The sequence below is a fragment of the Tupaia chinensis genome, unplaced genomic scaffold (assembly GCF_000334495.1).
Source record: "Tupaia chinensis unplaced genomic scaffold, TupChi_1.0 Scaffold144482_1, whole genome shotgun sequence".
Classification (NCBI taxonomy): domain Eukaryota; kingdom Metazoa; phylum Chordata; class Mammalia; order Scandentia; family Tupaiidae; genus Tupaia; species Tupaia belangeri.
Genome location: NW_006204341.1, coordinates 2,011,245 through 2,034,470, shown reverse-complemented (window position 1 = coordinate 2,034,470; position 23,226 = coordinate 2,011,245). Strand labels below are relative to the sequence as shown.

The 23,226-nt window shown below is 35.9% G+C and overlaps 1 protein-coding gene across 1 annotated transcript in view; it reads left to right on the top strand.

The window, feature by feature from the left end:
• Positions 1–23,226, top strand: part of DIAPH2 (diaphanous related formin 2) — a gene marked incomplete at its 5' end in the record, with an annotated part of 1,076,033 nt that overhangs the window by 559,656 nt on the left and 493,151 nt on the right. Inside the window, 1 exon segment of the mRNA XM_014583678.2 lies at positions 18,544–18,673. Coding sequence (XP_014439164.1) covers positions 18,544–18,673 — 130 coding nt within the window.

The following is a 23,226-nucleotide window of genomic DNA, read 5'->3' as shown; positions in this document are numbered from 1 at the left end:
CCCACATCTAAGAGTTAGGGTACCTGCCCCCTTATCTTTCTATATATATACTATAGTGGTACGCTTACAGATTTCTTATGTACAATAGAAAGAAAACTTCATGAGGGCAGTGTTTGTTTTTTTCTTTAGAAGTGCTTTCTTCTAAAATGGTAATCTCATCTTTTTCCAAATTGTCACACATTTTCTAATTTATGTTAATATGCCCCACATTAACATGAATACATTTTCTTATTCTCTGTAGCCAACATTAAGAAGTTGAAATGAACATAGATCTATCAAAACAACACATTGTACTCCTTAAATATATACAGTGATTGTGTCAATCAAAAATAATGCAAACCTGTGACAAAAATAATTTGTAAACAAAAATAATGTAAAACATAACAACTTAGTAACTGTGGGAGTCAGATCCCACTAGCTGAATCCCTGCCCTGGCAGCTTGAAAAAAGGCATGCATGTATGCAAACCTCAAAGGGAGGAAAAAGGATTCCTTTGTGAGCACACACCATTGGGGAGTGTTTTCTCTTTCTCTCTGTCTAGTACAGGTTCCCTATAGGGATATAAATTAATTTAATCTAGACAAGGTAAATTGAGGTGGGAAAGAAGACAAACTTTTAGCTGAATCCCTGCCCTGGCAGCTTGAAAAAAGGCATGCATGTATGCAAACCTCAAAGGGAGGAAAAAGGATTCCTTTGTGAGCACACACCATTGGGGAGTGTTTTCTCTTTCTCTCTGTCTAGTACAGGTTCCCTATAGGGATATAAATTAATTTAATCTAGACAAGGTAAATTGAGGTGGGAAAGAAGACAAACTTTGCGAGAAACCAATCACAGCAGGGATAAAGTTGTACGACCGCGTCAACCATAGGAATCAGCAATGTTTATTCACGTACTTCTTTATATCACTGCAGTTAAGAGAGTATGTCTCTCAGAATAGCCACTGTGGTTAAGAGAGTATGTCTCTCAGAATAGCTTTTTTGAAAATTTGAGCTCTGATTAAAAGAAACTAACTCACACCTTTATTATCTTCCTTGCCTCTAAAAATATAGAGGTCCCATGAGCCTATTTAAAGATTTTCCTCTAAGTTGAAATATTCATTAATTTACATTCATTGGTGCAAATTAGTCAGCTAATACTTTAAATGTAGCACTTGTTTGTTTTCTCAGAATTTGATTACATCTGCTTAGATATTATCACATTTACAACACTGTAGTTTAGGTTGTGTGAAAACTTCATTATAACCCCCAATTTTTAGTTTATTTGTTCTCTAGAGAGTAGTAGTTCATAAGTGTAATTCGTCTGATACAGACTTGATTAGTATTCCTCGTCAATGCTGACTGCTTTGGAGACACATTGGATTTTTTTGTTTGTTTTTCTCTCTCAACATTTTTTTCTGTGTATTGTATTTGTTAAAATGTTCTGTCCCCCAAAGACACACACAGACACACACACACACATATATGCACCTAGAGGCCATTAGCTATGATGATTAGTGTTATGAAACCTGTGCTGCTATCTTTGATTTTTTACTTATATGTTACAGTTTATTTGTCTCCTAGTTGTTTAGGTAACTTGTTGTGGGAGGTGTGTGTGTGTGTGTGTGCATGCGCGCACATGAGTTTGGAGTGAGAGAAACACAGACACTAAGAGACAAAATGGGAGGCATGGTGTTGCTTACCCTATGGCAAAAACAACTAGAGAGACGGAATGAGAGAGAAAGAGAATGGGAGAGTGAGAAGAACCACTGGTGGTTTTAAGAATTGTATGACCAGAGAGAAACAGAATTGAGTTAAATGTTTCTTCTTATACATAGATTGACACCACTGAAAAATTATTAATAAGAGTTACCAAATTATGTTCCTCAACTTCTACCAATAATAAGTATTAAAAAGGCAACAATATATATTTCTATATAGAACTGTAATAAAGGGTGTCATTTGTTTTCTGTAGAGGACTCATATCTAGCTTAGTTTATAACTCATTAAATACAGATGCATTATAAGGAAGCTAAAACATGAATACATCCATATTTTCTTTCATTTAAAAAATTGTGTCCTCATCTACTAGTCCAAAAAACATTGCCAAATTAATACTTTACCATAACTATACTTGAAGTCATTCTGACTATAATATAGTTAACTATTCTGCTGAATAGTACACATGGCAGAGATGAGTAATTCTCTAGTTTACAAAAATACTTTGGTTCTTGATGAGTTCCCCATATATCAAGAATGGCAATAAACATTTTCAGCATTGGCGCAGAGAAAAAGAATGATGATTTATGGGACTAGCTGTAGGTCTTACTTGCTTCACCATGAAGATTGTTTCCATAGAGGATTTAAATGAACCCAGCTGGCTTAGTATTCTGTGAATTGCTGTAGTCATTTTCTCAGTTTAATCTTATGACTGATTTTGTAATTCTCACAGTGGGGGAAAGTTGACAACATGAACAGCATTTAGTGTATATAATTAGAAAGTTTGAAAACAAATGCCTTTTTATTCTATAAAAGCTCTGTTTGAAGGGATTTCAACCCCATGTGAAACTGTTGTTCAAAAAAAAAAAATTGTGGCTACTGAGACTGAATGTGACCAGTCATCTTACAAAGTGATTTTCCTGTCAACAAAGCAATCCTAATGAAGGCATTACACACCCTTAACAAGGAGAGCCAATGACCATAGAAAAAGGTTTATAAGCTAAAATAATACTCAGTGTTCATTTTAGAGAATCTAAGGATTATTTATGTACATTTAAATATTTTTTAGTTAGTACTCAGGCAGTGAGTTGGCCACATTTATGGAGCTTTTTCTCTCTGTGGAGCCCTGTGCTAGATGTTTTGCAGGATAAAGAGAAATGAAACATGTATCTTCAGTCCTTGAAGAGCTTATGAGCTAGTTGCCAGATACAGAATATTATAACACTAACGCAGGAGACAAGGAGAGAGACAGGAGGTGTGTGTGGGGACAGGGGGATGGATTTTATTTAATAGCACACATGAAAAATAAATTATGTTGCTCATAAACACTGGCTAACTAACTACAAGACAATAAAGTACACTGTTAGATGAGAGTCTGTACTGTATCAAGCAGCTCTACTTCTTTGGAAAGGAAAAGAACAAAACCAGCCCTTTGCTTCTCTTCCCCAAACAATCTCTTTGATTTTGTTTCTCCTGACTCCTGTCATGGGGACAAGCACAAAGCCTTGCCATTCACTCTTCCCTCCTTTTATTTCTTTTTTTCATTTTTAGTTTAGATTTTTAGAACAACACTTTTTTATGCTACAATAAGGTTATCATTAAAACTGCTTCTCCAGTTCCTATTTACTTTCTACATATGATCAAATGGTAGGATTTTAAAAATATTTTAGGTAAAATTAATCAGTATCTATTCAAAAATAATAATATAGTGGTTATATGAGGGTTATCTGTTCTCACCCCTTCTATTACTAATTAAACACAAAAATAAAATAATATTTCTTTGAGCAAGACAATGTCATGAAGTTTTTCCAGATAAGTAAGAATAAAGAAAATCACTATTTTATGCTCAGTATGAAGAATAACTCTAGGATCCAGGCAACCTGATATGAAGAAATAGGAGCTATGCTGAGGCTGTTTAGAGAAAGGAGCTCAGTTTTCAAATTCAAGCAAGTAGCTAGATAAACATATTAAAATAGAATTCTTTACTTGCAAACCTGTGCTGAGAGAAGTGGAGGAGTATTGTAATCTATTAGGTCAGGCCAGCAGGTGACGTGGTGGTTAAGGTGCTAGAATTCCCACATTAGAATTCCCACATGGCTGACCACGGTTCAAGTCCCTGATCTGGTGGCTTGCTTGCTCTCTCTCTCTCTCTCTCTCTCTCCCTGTCTCTGTCTTTTTCTGGCAAAACCCATATAAAAAAAGATAAATAAAATAAATAATTCTTAAAAAAAACAACTATTAGGTCATCTGGAAAGCCATGAAGTTTATGTCTGTGCAGAAATGCGTCATGGCTTTCCTGATTACTTGGAGAGAGATGTGGGTGCTTTATTCTTAGGGTTTTTCATCATTCACACTCTGGTCCATTCAGATTCTTGATGCTTCCAAATTTCACCCTTTATGAAGTATATGGGAAAGATGAGGGTACTCACTAACTTCTTAAAGCATCTCTTAGAACTTTTGTTCATTTGTTTGTTGTGTATTATTTTACCAGAAGTAAAATGACATGATCAAGAGAAACAAAAACCTAATGTAGGAATTCTTAAAGTAAACTTACTGCCATATATTGGGTTGCTGGAAAAGTCATGACATATTCTTACATAGGAAAACATGAAAAAATATGTTGTGACTTTTCCAACTACCCAATAATTGACATGTAGTAAAATATGCTTATTTTAGATGTACAGTTTGATGAACTTTGGTAAACACCAAAGTTGTATTACAGCCTTAGAACCGTCACTATCATCAGTAAGTGTAGTTTTCTCATGACCCTGGGAAATTGATTCCTGCTTCCAACTCTAGGCAGCTAGTGATTTGGTTTCCAATCACCATGATTTTGTTTTTCTATAATTTCCTGTGAAAGGAATCATAAAATAAAGAATTATTTCTGTTACTTTGTCGTGTGTGACTTCTTTCACTTTATATAATGTGCCGTGTATCAGCAGTTCAATTTTACTGCTGAGTAGTAATCCATTGTGTGGATATACCACATTTTGTCTACCCATTAATCAACTGATGGACATTTGGATTGTTTCTACATTTTGATATTATAGATAATATTGCTATCAATATTCATGTACAAGATATCAATTTCTTCATCTTGGGTAAATACCTAGGAGTAGGAATCATGGGTCATATGAAAAGTAAAGGTTTAATTTAAAAAACAGTGTTTTCTGGGACCAGCAGTTAGCGTAATGGCAATGTCGCTGGACTCCCATGTAGTCGACCACGGTTCGAGTCCTGGACCCAGTGGCTTAAAACTCACGCCGGGCCATGTGTGTGTGTGTGCCCAAGATCTCGAGAGGAGAATGGAGGAGAAGGGATTGCGGCATGGCCATCCGCCCTAGGGGGTGATTTCTCGCTTTCTGTCTCTCTGTCTCTCTCTGTCGGTCTGGCAAGGGCACACGCCCTATGGCAAAAACCTCTAAAAAAAAAACCAAAACAGCGTTTTCTAAAACATTAATATAATTTTGCATTCATACTTACAGTTATGTTAAAACCACAATGATACACCATTTTGTGCCCAAGAGATTGGTAGAAATTTTAAATTTTGATAATATCAAGTGGGATAAGGATAAGGGATAGAGAGACCTTTCACCAAAGAAGATATAAGCACATAAAAAGATGCTCAACATCAATAATCATTAGGGAAATGTAAATCTAAAACACAGTGAAATACTATTCCACATTCATTAGGATGGCTATGATCAGGAAAATAAAAACACAACAAGTGTTGGCAGGAATACAGAAGAATTGGAACTCTTGTGCATTGCTGGTGGGGATGTAAAGTGGTACATTTGCTGTGGGAAACAGTTTGGTGCCTACTACATAAAATTAAACATAGAAATACATTATGATCCAGTATTTCCACCTCTGGGGATATACATAAAAGGATTCAAAGAAGAAACTTAAATATACCTCATTATCCATAACAGTTCATGATAGTCAAAAAGGAGCAGTCCATCCAAATGTCCATTGATAGGTGAATGGATAAACACTGTGGCATACACATACATACACACACACACACACACACACACACACACACGAACATTAGTCAGCCTTTAAAAAGAGTGAAATTCTAGGCTAGCTGGTGGCATGGTGGTTAAAACAGCTAGATCCCACATGGCCTACTGCATGGTTTGAGTCCTAGATCCAGTGGCTTCGCAAACAAGGTGGGCGTGGGGGCCGCAGGAGTTGGTGTAATGGCTATGTCGTGGGACCAGCAGTTGGCGTAATGGCTATGTCTCTGGACTCCCACATAGTCAAACGTGGTTCGAGTCCCCAACCCGGTGGCTTAACAAAACTCACGCGTGACGTGTTTGCGTGCATGCCCAGGATCCCGAGAGGAGAATGGAGGAGAAGGGATTGCGGAGTGGCCATCCCCCCTAGGGGGTGATTTCTCATTTTCTGTCTCTGTCTGGCGAGCGCACGTGCCTTATAGCAAAAACCTCTCCAATAAAAACAAACAAACAAAAAACAAGGTGGTCGTGTGCATGTGTGTGCCCAGAATCCCAAAAGGAGAAGAAAAGATGGAATTGTGGCATTGCCGTCACCCATGGGGGTTACTATCTCACTTTCTCTCTCTTTCTGTCTCTCTCTCTTGTGAACATGCATGCCAGCTAGCAAATTTAAAAAAAAAAAAAAAGGAATGAAATTCTAATACATGCTACAACGCAGATGTACCTTGAGGACATCATGCTAAGTGAAATAAGTCATATACAGAAAAGGGAAAATACTGGATGATTCTACTTATAGGACATACCTGGTATGACCAAATTCACAGAGACAGAAAGTAGTTATCAGATGTCAAGGGAAGAGGAGAATGGGTAGTGTATAATACAGAGTCAGTAGATGACAAAACTGTTCTGAAGAGAGATGGAGATGTTGGTTGAACAACAATGTGAATGTACTTAATGCCACTGAACTGTATAATGAAAAATGGTTATAGCAGTAAATTGTATCTTATCTATATTTGTACAAGAAAAATGTTTATAGTAGCATTATCTATAATAAAATCAGAAATGATAATGCCCACACAAAGAGCAGAAACTAGATATTGAAAATGTTTAACAGGAGAATAGAACTAAAGTTACTTACATTCTCATGCGAAAAAGTTTACAACTGTGACAACGAATGAATATAGCTACAAGCATCAACATACTCATTGGGAAATTCATGATGTATTTTTCTTGTGTGTGTGTGTGTGTGTGTGTGTGTGTGTGTGTGTGTTTGGAGAGGTTTTTGCTATAGAGCACATGTGCTCGTTGGAGAGACAGAGACAGAAAGCAGGAAATCACCCCCACAATTCTTTTTCCTCCATTCTCCTGTCGGCATCCTGGGCATGCATGCACATGTGCCTGGCACGAGTTTAAGCCACTGGGTCCGGCGATCGAACCGCAGTCGACTACATGGGAGTCCAGCAACATAGCTGTTACGCCAACTGCTGGTCCCTCTTGTGTGTTTTTTAATGCAAAAATGTGTCATGATTTTTTCAACAACCCAATAGTTAAGTAACTCACTCCTAAACAGCTGCTTCTGGATATTGGATTCTTGGGATTCTTTAGACATAGCAGATCAATCTATAGTCCTCTGTTCCTGTTTGGTGGTGATGGTGATAATCTTTGAAGATATGTACAAAACAAAACACAAACAACCTTATTCCACCCACTCAAACCTCACACATATAAAATAATATTGTTAAATAAAGGGCTCATGACAATAAGCTAAAAGCTTAAACTGTGTCTGAGAAGAAACCATTTAACACCATATCTATAGTCCTCTGTTCCTGTTTGGTGGTGATGGTGATAATCTTTGAAGATATGTACAAAACAAAACACAAACAACCTTATTCCACCCACTCAAACCTCACACATATAAAATAATATTGTTAAATAAAGGGCTCATGACAATAAGCTAAAAGCTTAAACTGTGTCTGAGAAGAAACCATTTAACACCATGAGATATTCATGCTTATAAACCATGTCTATACCAATTTAAAATAATTTTATTTTTGTTAAAACAATTCTCAGCAGAATTTCTATTCAGTAAGCCTACTATAGACAGATTGATTAACTAGAAGCACAGGAAAGTACCAGACCAGCTTTTCTTTGTATAGATATATTTCATGGATTCATTTTGGCCTTTCCTAAGATGAATACAGAGTTGTTAATTTGCCACAGGCCCTGGCTGCTTTAGGCTAATGCACAAGCGGGGGGGGTTTTCTTTTAATAAGTGGGGTCAAAAGGCAAAATGCTGAGAGGTGGAGCCAGAAGGGCAGGGAAGCAGAATTTTTTTTCTCTGAGAAACTAACATCACAAATGCTCTGCTGGGCCTGAGGGTGGCAATTGAGATGAATCCTAATTCCATCCTATGTTGTTGTGGTTTCAAGTTTAAGCTCTCCTTTCACAGATTGCTACCATAAATTAAACTAACAAGTGAAGAACCCTTTAGTTGCTTTACTTTTACACAATTGATATCATCTGTTCCATTTTTTGTGGAAATACAATTATAATATCAAAATCAAGAGTGTAAAAGAAGGACAATCAGGCATACATAAAGAATTAAGTAATCTTTTTTACTGTAAATTACATTGGGCTGAATTAATGTCAACCCTGGTCATGTAGTGCCCAGGAAAAGCATTTTTGCTGACAGATTTAGAAATAAAGCCAGGAAAGCATGTATTAAACCTGTCTGGTCGTAGCTACAGAGCTAATGTCTTTATGGTAATTGCAATCCTTAAAAATACATTATCTTTCTCAATGTTATTGCAGTGTGTGGTGGTGTTGAAGAAAGCAATAATTTGTAAACAACCCTTGGCAGAGAGCACAGAACTTAATTTTGTTTAAATAAAGGAGGCTAACATTAGAATTCATGTGCTGTATCAAGACTGGCAAGCAGTAGTAGTTGTTTTGATATATGCACTGGAGCATTCATGATTGCTTAAATATTAACTGTTCCATGAACATACAAATATAATGGAGAAAAAAGAAGCCATGATTAGGAAAAATTTTTACTAAAAGAAATAAAGTTGAATTATCTGATATGATTAGGAAAAATTTTTACTAAAAGAAATAATGTTGAATTATCTGATCATATTGATAGTTTAGATGGTTTGATTCTAGTCACTCAACCAGATACCTTTACTGCATTTTAATATTTCATTTCTTTTCAAGGACATTATTTTACAAATATGTGCAGTGTGTGTGGTGTTGCTTTATGTTAGAACTATTGTCTTGACTGAGATTAGGCGATTCTTTTTATTATTATATTTTTTCTGAGTAAAGATCCTGTTGATAAGTTCACTGAGTTACATGTGGCCATTGTGGTCATTTGTATAAATAGCAGGGGGAAATAGGGAGATATGAAAGGGCTTCTTTTAAATACAGTATGTAGACATGGACTTTTATCTCACATTAAAGTTCTAATGTACTTTAAAGGTAGGGCTCCTTGAATGAGTTAAGAAACATTTCCTTAAGTGTCTACATTGCTTCACTACTTCATTTCTTATATTCTTTATATGCAAATCTGGTTTTGTCTCTGATCAATATGTATTCTACAGCAATTCCTGCCAGAAAACCTGGTGCTCAGCCCACACATTCTTGCTTCTCTCCAGAAGAGAATCGTTTTCATGCAGCTAGCTAGATATCTGCTCCTTGATACATTCTGATACCTCTCTGTGCCACTGAGACACTGCAACTGAGACGTAAGGTTGCTTTGGGGCAGAGGCATAAAATTCATCACTTTGTTCTATATAATGTATGGTAATATGAACCAGGCCACATTCTCACTCTTGGCCTTCAACCCCAGTGGAGATGCTGACACAGGAAACACAGATGAGCATATGCCACTACTGTGGGCAAGTTCGATGCTACCTCCTTTTGCTCTCTTCTTCTTTACATACACTCACTGTGGTCTAGTTTCATGAGTAAACTGTCACAGATGTCGAGTCATTCGGCTCCTCAAGGCAATACACACTAGTCCTAAAATTGGACAGGTGAAATACATTAACAACGCAGGAACTTTCACGACAAGCACTGAAACCTGATGTTTGCAACTTAAAATTTGGTATTCTGATGCCAACTTCGTGAATAATGTCTAAGCAACAATTCACGTTTGCCAATAAGATGTGAATTTGCAGCTTGAGTTAGACTTGGAAGGCATGAATGATTTCCTAGGTTATCTAGTCCATCACTCTGGTAATACATAGTAGACAAGACACACTGTAGTGTCATTTAAGTGTATTTTCAATATAGTTTTAGGTGAAGGATGAGGGACAGTTTAGAAGACTTATGAACAATATATCTGGAATCTTCACAGCATGGAGTGTACTGTTTGCTTCATCTGTGTTTGCTTAAGTAGGTGGTAAGTTATGATACAAATTAGTCTTGTTTTTTGATCTAAATTATCAAGAACATTCGGAGCAATTCTGTCCTTCATATGTCACAGATTGCTAAACAATTCCTCTCTAGTTTTAAATTGACACAAAGCTTTGAAAACATGTTGATATTTCAACTTGCATATAAACATATAAAAATAATTGTGCAAGAACCCAGGCCAGCTGTAGACAATCTTGTCACTTGGAAATTTTCATTTTTATCGGGGGGGGGGGGAGATTTTTGCTATAGGGCAGGTGCGCTTGCCAGAAAGACAGAGAGAGACAGAGAGACAGAAAGTGAGAAATCCCCCCCCCCCCAGGGTGGATGGCTGTACTGCAATCCCTTCTCCTCCATTCTCCTCTTGAGATCTTGGGCACGCACACACATGTGCCCGGTGTGAGTTTAAGCCACCGGGTCCGGAACTCGAACTGCGGTAGACTACATGGGAGTCCAGCGACATAGCCATTACACCAACTGCTGGTCCCACTTGGAAATTTCTTTGCAAAGTATTCTTGTGGTTCTAAAATGTTGCCATGCATCAGAATCATCTGAAAATTATATCGTTTTTTTTTTCCTAATACATTATAACATAATCTGCTGGACCATACCCTCAGAGTTTCCAATTCAGTCAATTTGTGATGGTGGCCCCAAATTTTGAATTTCTAACAAGTTCCCAAGTGATGCTGAAACTGCTTGTCCAGAGACCACAGTTCAAGAACCAGTGGAGTAATGCCCATGAATTCTTGATTTTCCTTCTTATTTCTTCCTTGCCTGATCCCCTCAGGCTTAATTATGCTGAACTTATTTGGGACAATAATTATAATAACTTAATAACTTTAGTCACTAGCCTCACCATTTTCCAGCTGCTGGCTCTGCTGCCCCTTCTATTATCTGGTTATTATCCACAGTCAATACCTTGAATAAATTATCCTTACATGTTACTTCCTCTTTCTGGCTATCCATTACTTTTAATTTTGAATTCTTGGCACAGTATTGAAACAGTGCTTGAAGGTCATCAAAGATTTCTCTAATCATAAAATCAGTCCAAATTATGTTTGACCTGTCTATAGCATTTATTCATTCACCATTTATTGAACAAAATTGATACAGTGTTGAGTTTTAAGAAATTCGCAATGTGGCAGGCAAGACTGAAGATATAAACAAAATTATATATAGTGAAATAAATGCTATAACTGGAATATATATAAATCACAACACGAAAACAAAAACAGAATTTATTAATTTTATTCAGGGAAGTTGGAAAAGGTTCTGGAGCAATCACTTTTCCTGAATAATATTTCCCCATCACATACACTTTCATCACCCATGACATTTAATTCCATCCAGTAAAAACTAAATACTCAGTGTGTATAAGTTACCATGGTATGTTCTGGCACTAATTCATATTAGCTGTGTGAACTAGGTCAAACTACTTAGGCACTCTGTATTTATATTAATAGCTAACTCACTGAATTGCTCTGAGTATTTAAAATAAAAGTCAGGCATAGAATGTGCTTATCAAAGTGCTACCCCATAGGTACGTTCTTGGTGGGTAACAAATGTTGGTTGCTGCCCCCATTAAAGGAGGGCTTGCATATCACTGTCTGGAAGGACAGAAGGACATTATGAGGTGAGGAATAATGAGTAGGTGGAAATGTTTGCTTGATCATTTGTGCAGTCAACAAATTTGTATTGAGTGCCTACTGTTTGCCAGCTGATGTTCTAGATGCTGAGTATATAAAAATGAACATGGCCAACAGAAAAGTTCTATACTTGTGTCTAGCATGGCTGGAGTGGGAGTAGAGGTGGAAGGGATAATAGCCAGAGGTAAGATCACTGTGGCAAAAGCGGATAGCTCACAGAGGGACTTGTAGGTTATGGTGATGACTTACTCCCTGTAAAGATGTGAAGGCAGCATAGGCTCCCATCACTTTTAATCCAGGCCACGATTATGGTCATAATAATAATGATCTTATTTAATTCTTCAAACCAATTTATAAAAATAGCTACTCATCGAATACTCATTTTGTAGATAAGAATATTGAGACATGGAGTGTTTCTGTAACTTGCCCAAGATTACAAAGCTACTAAATGTTAGAGTCAAGGTTCCAACCTGGTTCTGTTTTAAAACAAAATCTGTGCTCAGTGATTATTCTGATTAAAAATTTGAATTTCATTATACATAATTTATAGAGAACCATTGTGTATTTTTAATGAAGAGAGTTACATGGTCATATGTATGAGTAAAAACCATAATTAGGTTAATTTATATAGAATAAAGTAGAGAGAATATATGGTCATGACCACTTTCTCATGGAATATATTCATGCATCTTAATATTCATGCATTAAAACATGAGCTGCCATCTCCTCCCTATAGCCAGTTCACTCTAGAATTAACTGTTTTTTGGTAGTGGTTGTTCTGGGCATGCTATACCATTTTTTTAATCATAAGATCTTAAAACTTGTGGAGTCTTTGAAGTTTACTTTTCCCTTATCACAATATTCAGTGACTAAATCTTGTTTTTCTTCACAATGTCCTAATTATCATTTTAATACATCAGTCCTTGACATTTGCCACCAAATTGCTCTCTTACATTATCATTTTTTTCTATAATTTTGTATTTTCTACTAAATTCTGATCTTGACGCTTCAAAGGTACCATGCATCATTTATTTATCTTATCCCTGGTGTTCAGCACCATTGCCAGTTCACTGTGGAGCACTGAGTATATTTCTGCATTTAGATTTGATTTGCTCCTAACCTGCCTGCCCTTAAATTATATATGGTGCTCACTTTCTAAGTGGCAAATTATGACTATCACTCCCACCAAACTCTCAAGTACAGTATCTTGGCAAAGTTTGGGTTTTGTAGTCAAACCGTGTGACATGTGAACAGGAGTTAAATTTAGAAGTATTGAACAATAATTCAGATAAGTAGGAGTTCATGTGGAGAAAAATCTCCATTCAGAAACATTTATTGGCTATCTAGTATAGTCTACCATTCTCTTAGGTACTGTGGATTAAAGATACTGCTAAAAGAGGGCCACTACCCTTGAAAGAGCCCATACTGAGTGCAGGAAACTACTGTGTTGAGGGCTGGCCCCAGAGCTTAGTGGTTAAGAGAAGCTAGATTCTACTTGACTAACTGGGTTTGAGTCCTGACTCAGTGGCTTGAAAAACACCAGGCATTAATGTGTGTGTACCCCAAATCATGACAGGATGGCAAGATGGAAGAGAAGGGATTGCGGCATATACCCATATCCATTGGGGCATCCTTTTCCTCTCTTCCTTGCTCTATGTCTGTCTCTGTTTTGGCAAATACATGGACCCTCCAGCAATTTTTTTTAAAAGAAATCACTATGTCAAAATGTTTTGTGGTGAAGGTGCATGGCCACCAAATTAATTGCCCCTGAATAAAGACATCTTCAAAAATACAGTGTAAGTAGTCTTGAATGATGAATAGGTATTCAACCTGGCAGACAGAAAAAAAGGAAAGAGAAGAGGGGAAGTCTAGACAGAGAGAACAACTTGTGCCCAAGCACAGTGGTATGAAACTGCATGCTATGTTCAAGCAATTGTAATCACAATGAAAGCAGTAAGAGGCAGGTTAGAGAGGTAGACTCAGGCCAGCTCACAAAGGACCTTGTATGCAAAACCAAGATATGTGTGTTCTTTTTCAGCAGACCACAGGAGCCTTTGCCATAGATGTTTTTGAACGGATTCTAATTGTCCTGAAAAAAAAAAAAAGGGAAAATAGCATCTATTTTGAGAGGTTAAATTAACTGCGATTGTTTAGAGAACAGGACCTGTGAGAAGGGAACTTTTGCTTGGTGAGAGGTTGTTGAACAGAGGATAGTGACCAGTTATTTTCGCTTCCCACTGAGGACAAAGCAAGAAGAAATAGGCTTAAATCTCAGTAGAAGGGAAAATACCCTACAGAAGGGGTCCTTCACAGAAGATTGAGTGTGACTGACGTAGATCATTAAAATGTTGTCTTGGGCTCTCTGGCTGTGTGGTGGTTTCTGTGTACTAAAAAACCAGGTTTCAAAGACGTGGCAGGACTATAGGTTTTCAGGCTTGAATGAGTGTATTGGAATAAAGAAATCTCTCATGTGTTAATTAGTTATTCAGATATTTTGCTATCTTGTTAACTAAAGTTTTGGTGATGTATTTGAACATGTAAAATATAGATAATATCTTTTATAATATGGTATTTGTATTTATTAGAAAAAAAATGATTAGAATTAGCTAAAAAAGTGGGTGTTATTCTAAAGGTATTTTGTATTCATGTAGCATTTCAGAAAGTTCTTAAAGATTAGGGGGAAAGAATTCATTTAAATTCAGTTATTAATCTTTATTTGTAACTTTTATTGGTCAGATGATTATAATTAAAATATTTATATGGTTTATTAACTGATAGTACTTTATCAGTTGATACAAGGACTCACACATTTTTCCATTATCATTCATTGATAACTCAGCTTACTAAAATAATAGAAGTCCTTTTTTAAAAAGTCCTTTCAAATGTTTCCAATCTGCTGTTTTTGTTTTTACTTTATAAAGGTACATTTTGAAGAGGGGATTGGGAACAGCAGTTAGTATAATGGCTATGTCGCTGAACTCCCATGTAGTCGACTGCGGTTCAAGTCCCGGACCCAGTAGCTTAAACTCATGCCGGGCGTGTGTGCGTGCGTGTCCAAGATCCTGAGAGGAGAATGAAGGAGAAGGGATTGTGGCATGGACATCTCCCCTGGAGGATGATTTCTCGCTTTCTATCTCTCTCTCTCTCTATCTCTGTTTTTCTGGCGAGCGCATGAGCCCTATAGCAAAAACCTCTCAAAAAAGGGGGAGGGGGGGATTGTCAGGACCAGCAGGTGGTGTGGTGGTTAAGAGCGCATGTGACTGACTGTGGTTCAAGTCCTGACCTGGCGACTTGCTTTTGCACTGTCCTTGTCTGTCTTTATCTCTTTCTGGTCAAATTAAAAATACATACATACATACAGTTAAAAAAATAATTCTTAAAAAAAAGGAGGGGATTGTAGAACTGCCATTTTGTTCATCCTTTTATATCTTATAAAAATAAGTCAGTGAGCCAGATGGTAGCATAGTCATAAAATGCAGTGTTCTGTGAGGCTGACCATTTGGGAAGGTTCTGGGCTCATGCTTACCTATGATTCAGGGCTGGCTAAGCCTGGAGGTGGATCATGGCATCAAGACCCTTTTAGGGGTTCATTTTCTCTCTCGGAAGAAATAAGTAAAAATAACCTGAAAAAAAGTCCTTGTCTCAGGACCAGCAGATGACGTAGTGGTTACGTTGCTGGATTCCCACATGGCAGACCAGTGTTCGAGTACCAGATCTGGAGACTTGAAACTCACACCTGGCGCATGTCCGAGCATTCCCAAATCCCAGGAGAAGAATGGAGAAGGGATTATGGCGTGGCCATTCTCCCTGAGGGTGATGTCTCTCTTTCTGTCTCTGTCTATCTCTGTCTCTCTGGTGAATGCTTATGTGCTATAGCAAAAATCTTGCTTTAAGAATTTTAAAAATTCACGTCTCTGTCTATGCCCTTGCCAAACTGGCTGGTGAGGATGAGAGAGAGAATGAAAGCGCAGGCAGGGATATAAAATAGCACTTTGCTTCTGGCTAGAACAATCCTTGAAATGCTTACTGTATAGCCACCACTAAGACTTAGGCAATCTGGACAAGTATTTTTATATTTGATGTTAATTTAAAAAATTTAACGTGATTTGAAGTTAACCAGATATCAAATGGAAATCAATTTTGTTTCTTAATAAACTCACTTAAACACTTTGGAAGTGATTGTGTACATACTTAGATTAGATTACTGTACTTCCATTCTGCCCCAAGAGATGGATATATCCAACTAGTACACTTGGAAGAGCAAATTATTGGATAAATGTCATTAACCAGTAGAATTGATGACAGTGAATGCTCTCAGTTGCTTTCTGTGCTGACATTGAATAACACAGTAGGGCCTGAGAGAGAGAGAGAGACAGACAGAGAATGGCTAATGTCTGAATAGTGAGGACTTGATAAGAAAGGTTGAAGACAATACAAAGTACACTTAATTAAGTAGAAATTCTTTTCCATTATATGTTAGTGTTATATATATATTTTAAAATAATTGACCTAAGGATCATCCTCGTGGAGAAAAATTAAAAATACTACCTATTTGTAAGTTTAAAAGATTAAAATGAACATTATATGTGAGAGGTTTTTTTTTTGTTTAATATTGCAATACAGATTGAGTAGTTCACCTCTGAGAACTTTAAGATATTTCTCAGCTTGATAAGACAGGTGCTAGGCCATGTTTGCCCATGCTTTGAAGAGAACATTATGATTCTAAAATAGCACATACATAATTTGTTTACAAGCTTTTCTGATTTCATGAAAAGATAGTTAACTAAAATGTTACACTTTATTTATCTTTTCAATATATAACCATTAACTCTACTAAATTTTGTAGAAGAAATTGTTAATGGGACTATACTGAATATATATTTATTAGTAAAAAACAATTTCTGAAAATTAAGCACTTAAAGGTATGTATGACAAAAGCTGAAGCACTATTAATACAAAACAACATAACAACGATGAGAAAGAAAAGAAAAAGAATCTCACCCATAAAATTGACATATGAGTACGATGCTATTTTTCTATTTCTTTGTTCCCTCTCCAGTGTTAGCTATGTGTATTTTTTAATAACTACATTATATTTGTACAGTTTGGTGTCCTGAAAAACAAAGTGGGTTTTGTTGTTATGTATTGTGTTCTTTGTTTTATTTTTGTTTCTTTGTCTCTATAGAGCTCATAAAATATACATCAGTTTCTTTTTCTTTAGGAAGATGTACATGCAGTTTTCCCTGAGCACTTGATGTTTTTAGGATTTTAGGACTTAGTAAGTTAGTTAATTTGTTAGAAAAAAAGGACAAATTTAATTTTCTTATTATTTGAAATGCCCAGCATAGTCTGAAAAGGATACACTTGTGAACATACAACACAGTAACTCCAGGTAAAGGCCTCTCTTTAGAAACATGAGCCTCCCATGGACTCTTCTGCAGCTTCTAGCCTTGCTATAGAGAGATTGCCCTTGAGATTTGTGTTGCCTTTTGCCTTTCAATTTGTCGTTGAATTGTGTCATTTCCACCTTGCAGTGCTTACAACTGTTTAGTGGATCAGATGATAATACAGAAATTTAAGTATTTCACCTATGTGCAATCAGGTAATTCCAGAATTTCTGAAAGAAATAATTGTGACTTCTGAGCTATCAGCATCACCCCTCCAGTGACTGGTGGTTTGTTTGAAGCCTTGAGAAGTAGTATTTCTTATAAGTTGTCCACATCTTTGGGCTTATAAGTTGTCCACATCGTTGGGATATAAACAGGAGTTTAAACATTGTAGTACAAAACAGATTCAGTATGGGCCAGATTTATTAAATGCTGTGTTTTTTTTTTTCTTTCGTAGTCACTAAAACAATGAGGATTAATTTACTCTGTAATTACCTAAATATCCTCAGCAGCCTTTTCATAAACCTGTTTGTGAAGAATACTCATTTATTCTCAACAGAGTAATCCTTAAAGCTAAAAACCCGAATCAGTATGAACATCAGTGAACAAACCCATCATCTTAGGATTATAGAATTAAAACATCCAATAGAATGAGAAAACTTGATACTTTATGCTGTATTTATGCTTTCTTTCTAAGTAAATCCTTGATTTCATTTGAAGCTTAGTCTAGTACGAGTTTTATTAAAGAAAACACTGTATTCTCATCATATTTTTGTACTATACTTTAAATTTCTTTATTATTCTAACCATGGCGTCTGTTTTCTAGTGTCTCTGCAAATGAAATACAGTATATAAGCAGACAAATAACCTTTTTTATATTACCACGATTTTGTGGTCAGATTTCTTTTATAACTCAGGATAAGAACAACCTTGAGAATTCTTTTCTGATCGTCCATGGAAGCAAAGGAGGGTAAAAGTTACATACACTTTTATATTAATTTACATCAGTGATGGCTAGAAATACATATTGCCTCAGAAATGAATCTAGCTTTCAGGAATATATTTTTGTAATAAAGCAAAGAACAGAATGCGAATAACATAAGCACACATTAACTTGCACTTTTACTATCAAAACTTAAATGAATGTTTTTCTCTCATGAAAGTAATAGTTCATTTTGCCATAATGATTCAGATACTTTTGAAAATATAGATTAATATTTAATTTGGCACTTTTATTCACCATCTTTCTCACTTTTAAAGTATGAAGCACATTTTACAATCAAGAGCATTCCTTCTAAAGTGCATGAAGATCCTACTCCAAACTTTCCCTTTTAATTTGAAATGAGTCATAATGAATTCAATTTATTCATTCAGTTTTACTTGTTTAAGAAAGTCTGTTTAAAAAGTAAATACGTAAATACTAAAAAAAAATTGTTTCTTTTCAGAACAGAGATACTAAATCAGCAGATCAAAAAACAACCCTTTTGCATTTTATTGCTGAAATATGTGAGGAAAAATATGGGGATATCTTGAAATTTCCTGAAGAACTGGAGCATGTAGAAAGCGCAAGTAAAGGTAATTGATTTCTAACTGCTTTTAGTCTATTCCTTGACTATGTATTTTATTTGAAAGGGTCAGGTTAAAGAATATATGAACATTATTAATCATGAAAGTATTTTTTGTTTGTTTCCTGATATAAAAAAGTGAGAATATTATTTTCTTTACCTTAAATTTGATAGTAGAGTACATTTTAACCTGAAATTTTTGCCTTACTTCATGTTTTAATACTGCTAGGTTATTGGAGCTTTCATAACTCAGATAATATGTTCATTCTTTCATCTGATAAACATTTCAATATATATTGTTTGCAAAGAAACCATACCATAGGGTTTCTGGTGATATGAACATGATTTTAAGTCTTCTTGATTGAGTGTATTTAAAATCTTGAAGGTGAGAAAAGTTACACATACACACACACACCTTTTTAAAAAAAAAAAAAAAAAAAAAATGGGGGGCGGGCAGGTGGTTAAGGCACTGGACTTCTACATTTCCAGTCTGGTTCAAATCTGGGACCAGGTGATTTGCTTTCTCATTTTCCCTTTTTCTGTTTCTGACTCTGATTAAATTAAAATAATAATAACAAATACAATTAAATAAGTCTTGAAAAAAAATCTATTAAAAAAATTAGGGGCAGGAGCAGGCAGGTGCTGTGATGGTTAGGAGGGGGGGGGAGCGCACGCACCCTATAGCAAAAACCTCTCAAAAAAAAAAAAAAAGATGAAGGTGAGAAGTGCTATATGAGAAGATAATATCCTGTAGTTTTGATGAGGGAGAAAGTATTTTCAAATGTGTAGATAAGAGAAGAGGTCAAAGTGTGAAATATGGGCATAGGGTTTTACAGACATGGAAAGATATTTGTCTTCCAGAGAGAAAACAGTGTGTGCAACACATAGTGGTAGAATGTTTTAGAACAGATGAAAAGAATAGTTGACTATAAGGCTGGAGCTATAGGGTAAGCATCTCAGAGACTTTAGTGTCATCAGACTTGAGTCCAATGTTTATGTGGTAAGTGGTAAGGCATCTATGACACAATAAATTGGATAAGACTTGGCTCCAGTGAGGAAAAGGAGAAACGAAACAAAAATCTTTCCAAGAGTTTATTTCTGGGTACTTAGCTTTGTCAGGAAGTATTGTTTAGTTTTGCAAGAGGGATATAGCTCAATTTTACAGAGGCATATCAAGTATTTCTCTCATAAGAAGTTCCCAGGTTGAAGGAGTTGAGGTATCTTTTAGATAAAGATTTTTCTGAGGTAACTAACTCTCTTTGTTATTTGTTGATGTCTTTAATAAAGGTCATTTAATAGTACAAGTTTTTAAGGACTCTCACAGTGAGACTTAAAAATCACCATTTTTGGGATATTGATTGCATATATCAATTTATATTGTGTGCTAAATTACTATGCTGTGTGCTTTTTTGTTTTTGGGAAACTGAAAAGGAAAATCTGTTTTTTAGCAAAATCAATTTCATATTTTATATGTGTAAAAAAGAAGCAAGTGAAAGAAAGGAAGAAAGATCAAGGAAACATTTTCCGAGGGTGAGAATATTAATGTGAAGAAGTACATTTTCTCTTTTAGATAAGAGAAGTATGCCATAAATCCTGTATTTGAAATTGCACTGTAGTAATTCCATTCTATAACTCTGAGGACTTTCAGTAAGGACTCAAAAGCATATATGTTTCCCAAGTTTATTACAAACCATATAAACCTGTTAGTGTCCTTTGAAGGAAAAACAAGTGAGCCTATAAAACCTCGAATATTGTTTGTGTAACATTGTGCAGTGGTAATCTCTGCTGGTCTGGTATTGTCAATCAGATCCTCAACGTATTTCTTTAATTTTATCCAATGTGTCTCATTTTTTGGTCCAAGGACCAGAAAAACCCTAGAATCACTGTGATTCCATACTATTTATTTTCTTTCTTCGCTTTAAGAAAACTATGATGGAAAATTCCATTGAGTAGGACTGAAATAGCAGCTTACTACTTTTCTAAACAACATCTTGACTCTTGAATTTAAAATGACATCTTTGTGGCTAGAGGATTATTTACTAATATCTAATTAATGTTGAATAATAGCAACATTTAGAGCATTTGTATTATACATTGAAATATGTAAAATGCCACAAATAAGTCAGGTTCTGAAATTAGATCATTTTGGTGCTATGAATGCTGGTTTTTTTTTTCCTTTATTCATGATAATGTGCTTGTACATGTGAGAAAAAGAGTAAGAGAGACAGAGTGAGATTAGCACTCTCCACAGGTCTGCCATGCCACGAATCTTGGGCATTCATGCACATGCCTGGGCATGTTTCAGGCTAACCAGGGTGGGTATTCAAACCATGGTTGTCTTGTGGGATCCACCTTCTGATGAGCAGCACATTAACACACAGTGCTATACGATAGGGCCAGCACTTATTATTCCTTTTTGATTGCCCTCTACCAGTATTTTTTTCTATTTTGTTGTTGTTGTTGTTGTTCAACACGTAGAATCAGACCTGCCCTGTAGCCTAGTGGTTAAGGGACTCGTATCATCAGTGATCATTGCTGGTTTTATTCCCAGTTTCAGTGACTTGAAAAACATACTGGTTGCATGTGCATACGTGCCTAAAATCCTGACAGGATGGAGAAATGGAGTTGAAAGGTTTGTGACATGTCCACACCCCATTGAGGGCTGCTTTCCCCTTTCCCCTATCCCCCAGCTCTCTAGCTCTGGCGAGTGCATGTGTTCTCTCACAGTTAAAAATGTAAATGTAATTTTTAAAATATTTTTTGAAAAAAGTATGCCAAAAATGCATTCCATTAAAATATTTCACCAATTTTATAATCATGATTTTTAATTCATTTTTTTGGAGAGGTTTTTGCTATAGGGCACGTGTGCTCGCTAGACAGACAGAGAGAGACGTAGAGACAGAAAGCGAGAAATCACCCCCCAGGGGGGATGGCCACGCCGCAATCCCTTCTCCTCCGTTCTCCTCTCAGGATCTTGGGCACGCATGCACACGCACCTGGCATGAGTTTTAAGCCACCAGGTCCGGGACGCGAACTGCAGTCGACTACGTGGGAGTCCAGCGACATAGCCATTACGCTAACTGCTGGTTCCTCATGATTTTTAATACTTATATTGAGGATATTTTATATGAATATATCTGACAAATATGTATTTTAGTCAAAATAATCTGGAATGACTGAAATGAAATCTGTCATGAAGCTTGTTTCATCTTTGATTTTTTAAGTTTAACTACCTGTTCATTATTCTTTGTGTCTGTGTGTGTATGTGTGTCTATGTGGTATGTCTGTATATCCATATCTATATAACTATTAATAATTATCTAAATTTTTACATAAGCCTATATATGTACATATATTTTTATTCCATCATATATAGAGGCATTTAATCATATAGTTTTAGCTACTGTTACTGATATGGCCTCCAGAAAACAGCGTTTTGAATTAGACACTCTAATTTTCTTGTTCCAACTCTAATACTTGAGTTCTATAATCTTGAGCTTGTAAATTTAAGTTCTGAGTTGTTTCCTCATTTGTGAAATGAGAATGACAATAGCAAAAAGATTTAACAACTTAACCTATACACAGCATATAATAAAAAGCTTGACATATAGTAAATATATAGCTGTTGTGATACCACTATTATATTATTATTTGATAGTAGTAGTAATTGACATGCTACCAAGAATATTATAGTTGTTTCCATTGGATTAAGGACATAATCATCAGGATATATTATTCCAATCTCAAGTAAAAATATATTAAATTCTGCTTATTTGTTTCCTATGCAATGGCTTTTTGTAAATCTTTTCATATTTTTTTCTTTGTATAGTATCACCAACTTCTTTCTCCCTATCCATTTCAAGAGTAGAATTTCTCTGCTGTATTTTGATTATCTCTGCTTCTGTGTATTCTTCTTGCCAGTGTTCTCAAAAGACCATTCCCAAAATCCTCTTCCTATCTCACTGTTGGGCCATGGCAATCCCCATACTCAAGTTATTTTGACTAGTTCTTTTTCTTTGCCTATGAAATTCAGACTCAGAGTTCTTAACTCAAAAAGTTCTTAAGCATATTCCGCCTGCTTGCATCCCTCTTTCATTTCCTCCTGGTTCTCATTTCACTGTACCCAGACATATATTTTCTTGAGCCATTTTTATTCCTTTATAATAATCCTGTCACTGTGTACGATTTCATGCTGCCTGGAAATCTCACCTGCCCTGTCCTCTAAGACAACTGACTATCATTTGTCAAATCACTGTTCAGAATCCATTTTCTTTCTTTCTTTCTTTTTCTTTCTTCCTTTCTTTCTTTTTTTTTTTTTCTTTTAATGTTTTGTTACTGAAGCCTTAGGAGAATGCTTTAGAATTCAGTCGAGATAGGCATGATGGTTTTCCTTTATGCTTTTTAACATATTTTTATTCTTCCCCAAGTGCATGCCTGGCACATAATCAGGCCAACTCAGGAGTCCAAACCAAGGTCTTCCATGTGGCTTCCAGTCTTCCCAGTACTCTTAATTACTCCTGGTGACTATATTTTATTATATTATATTTATACACACACACACAC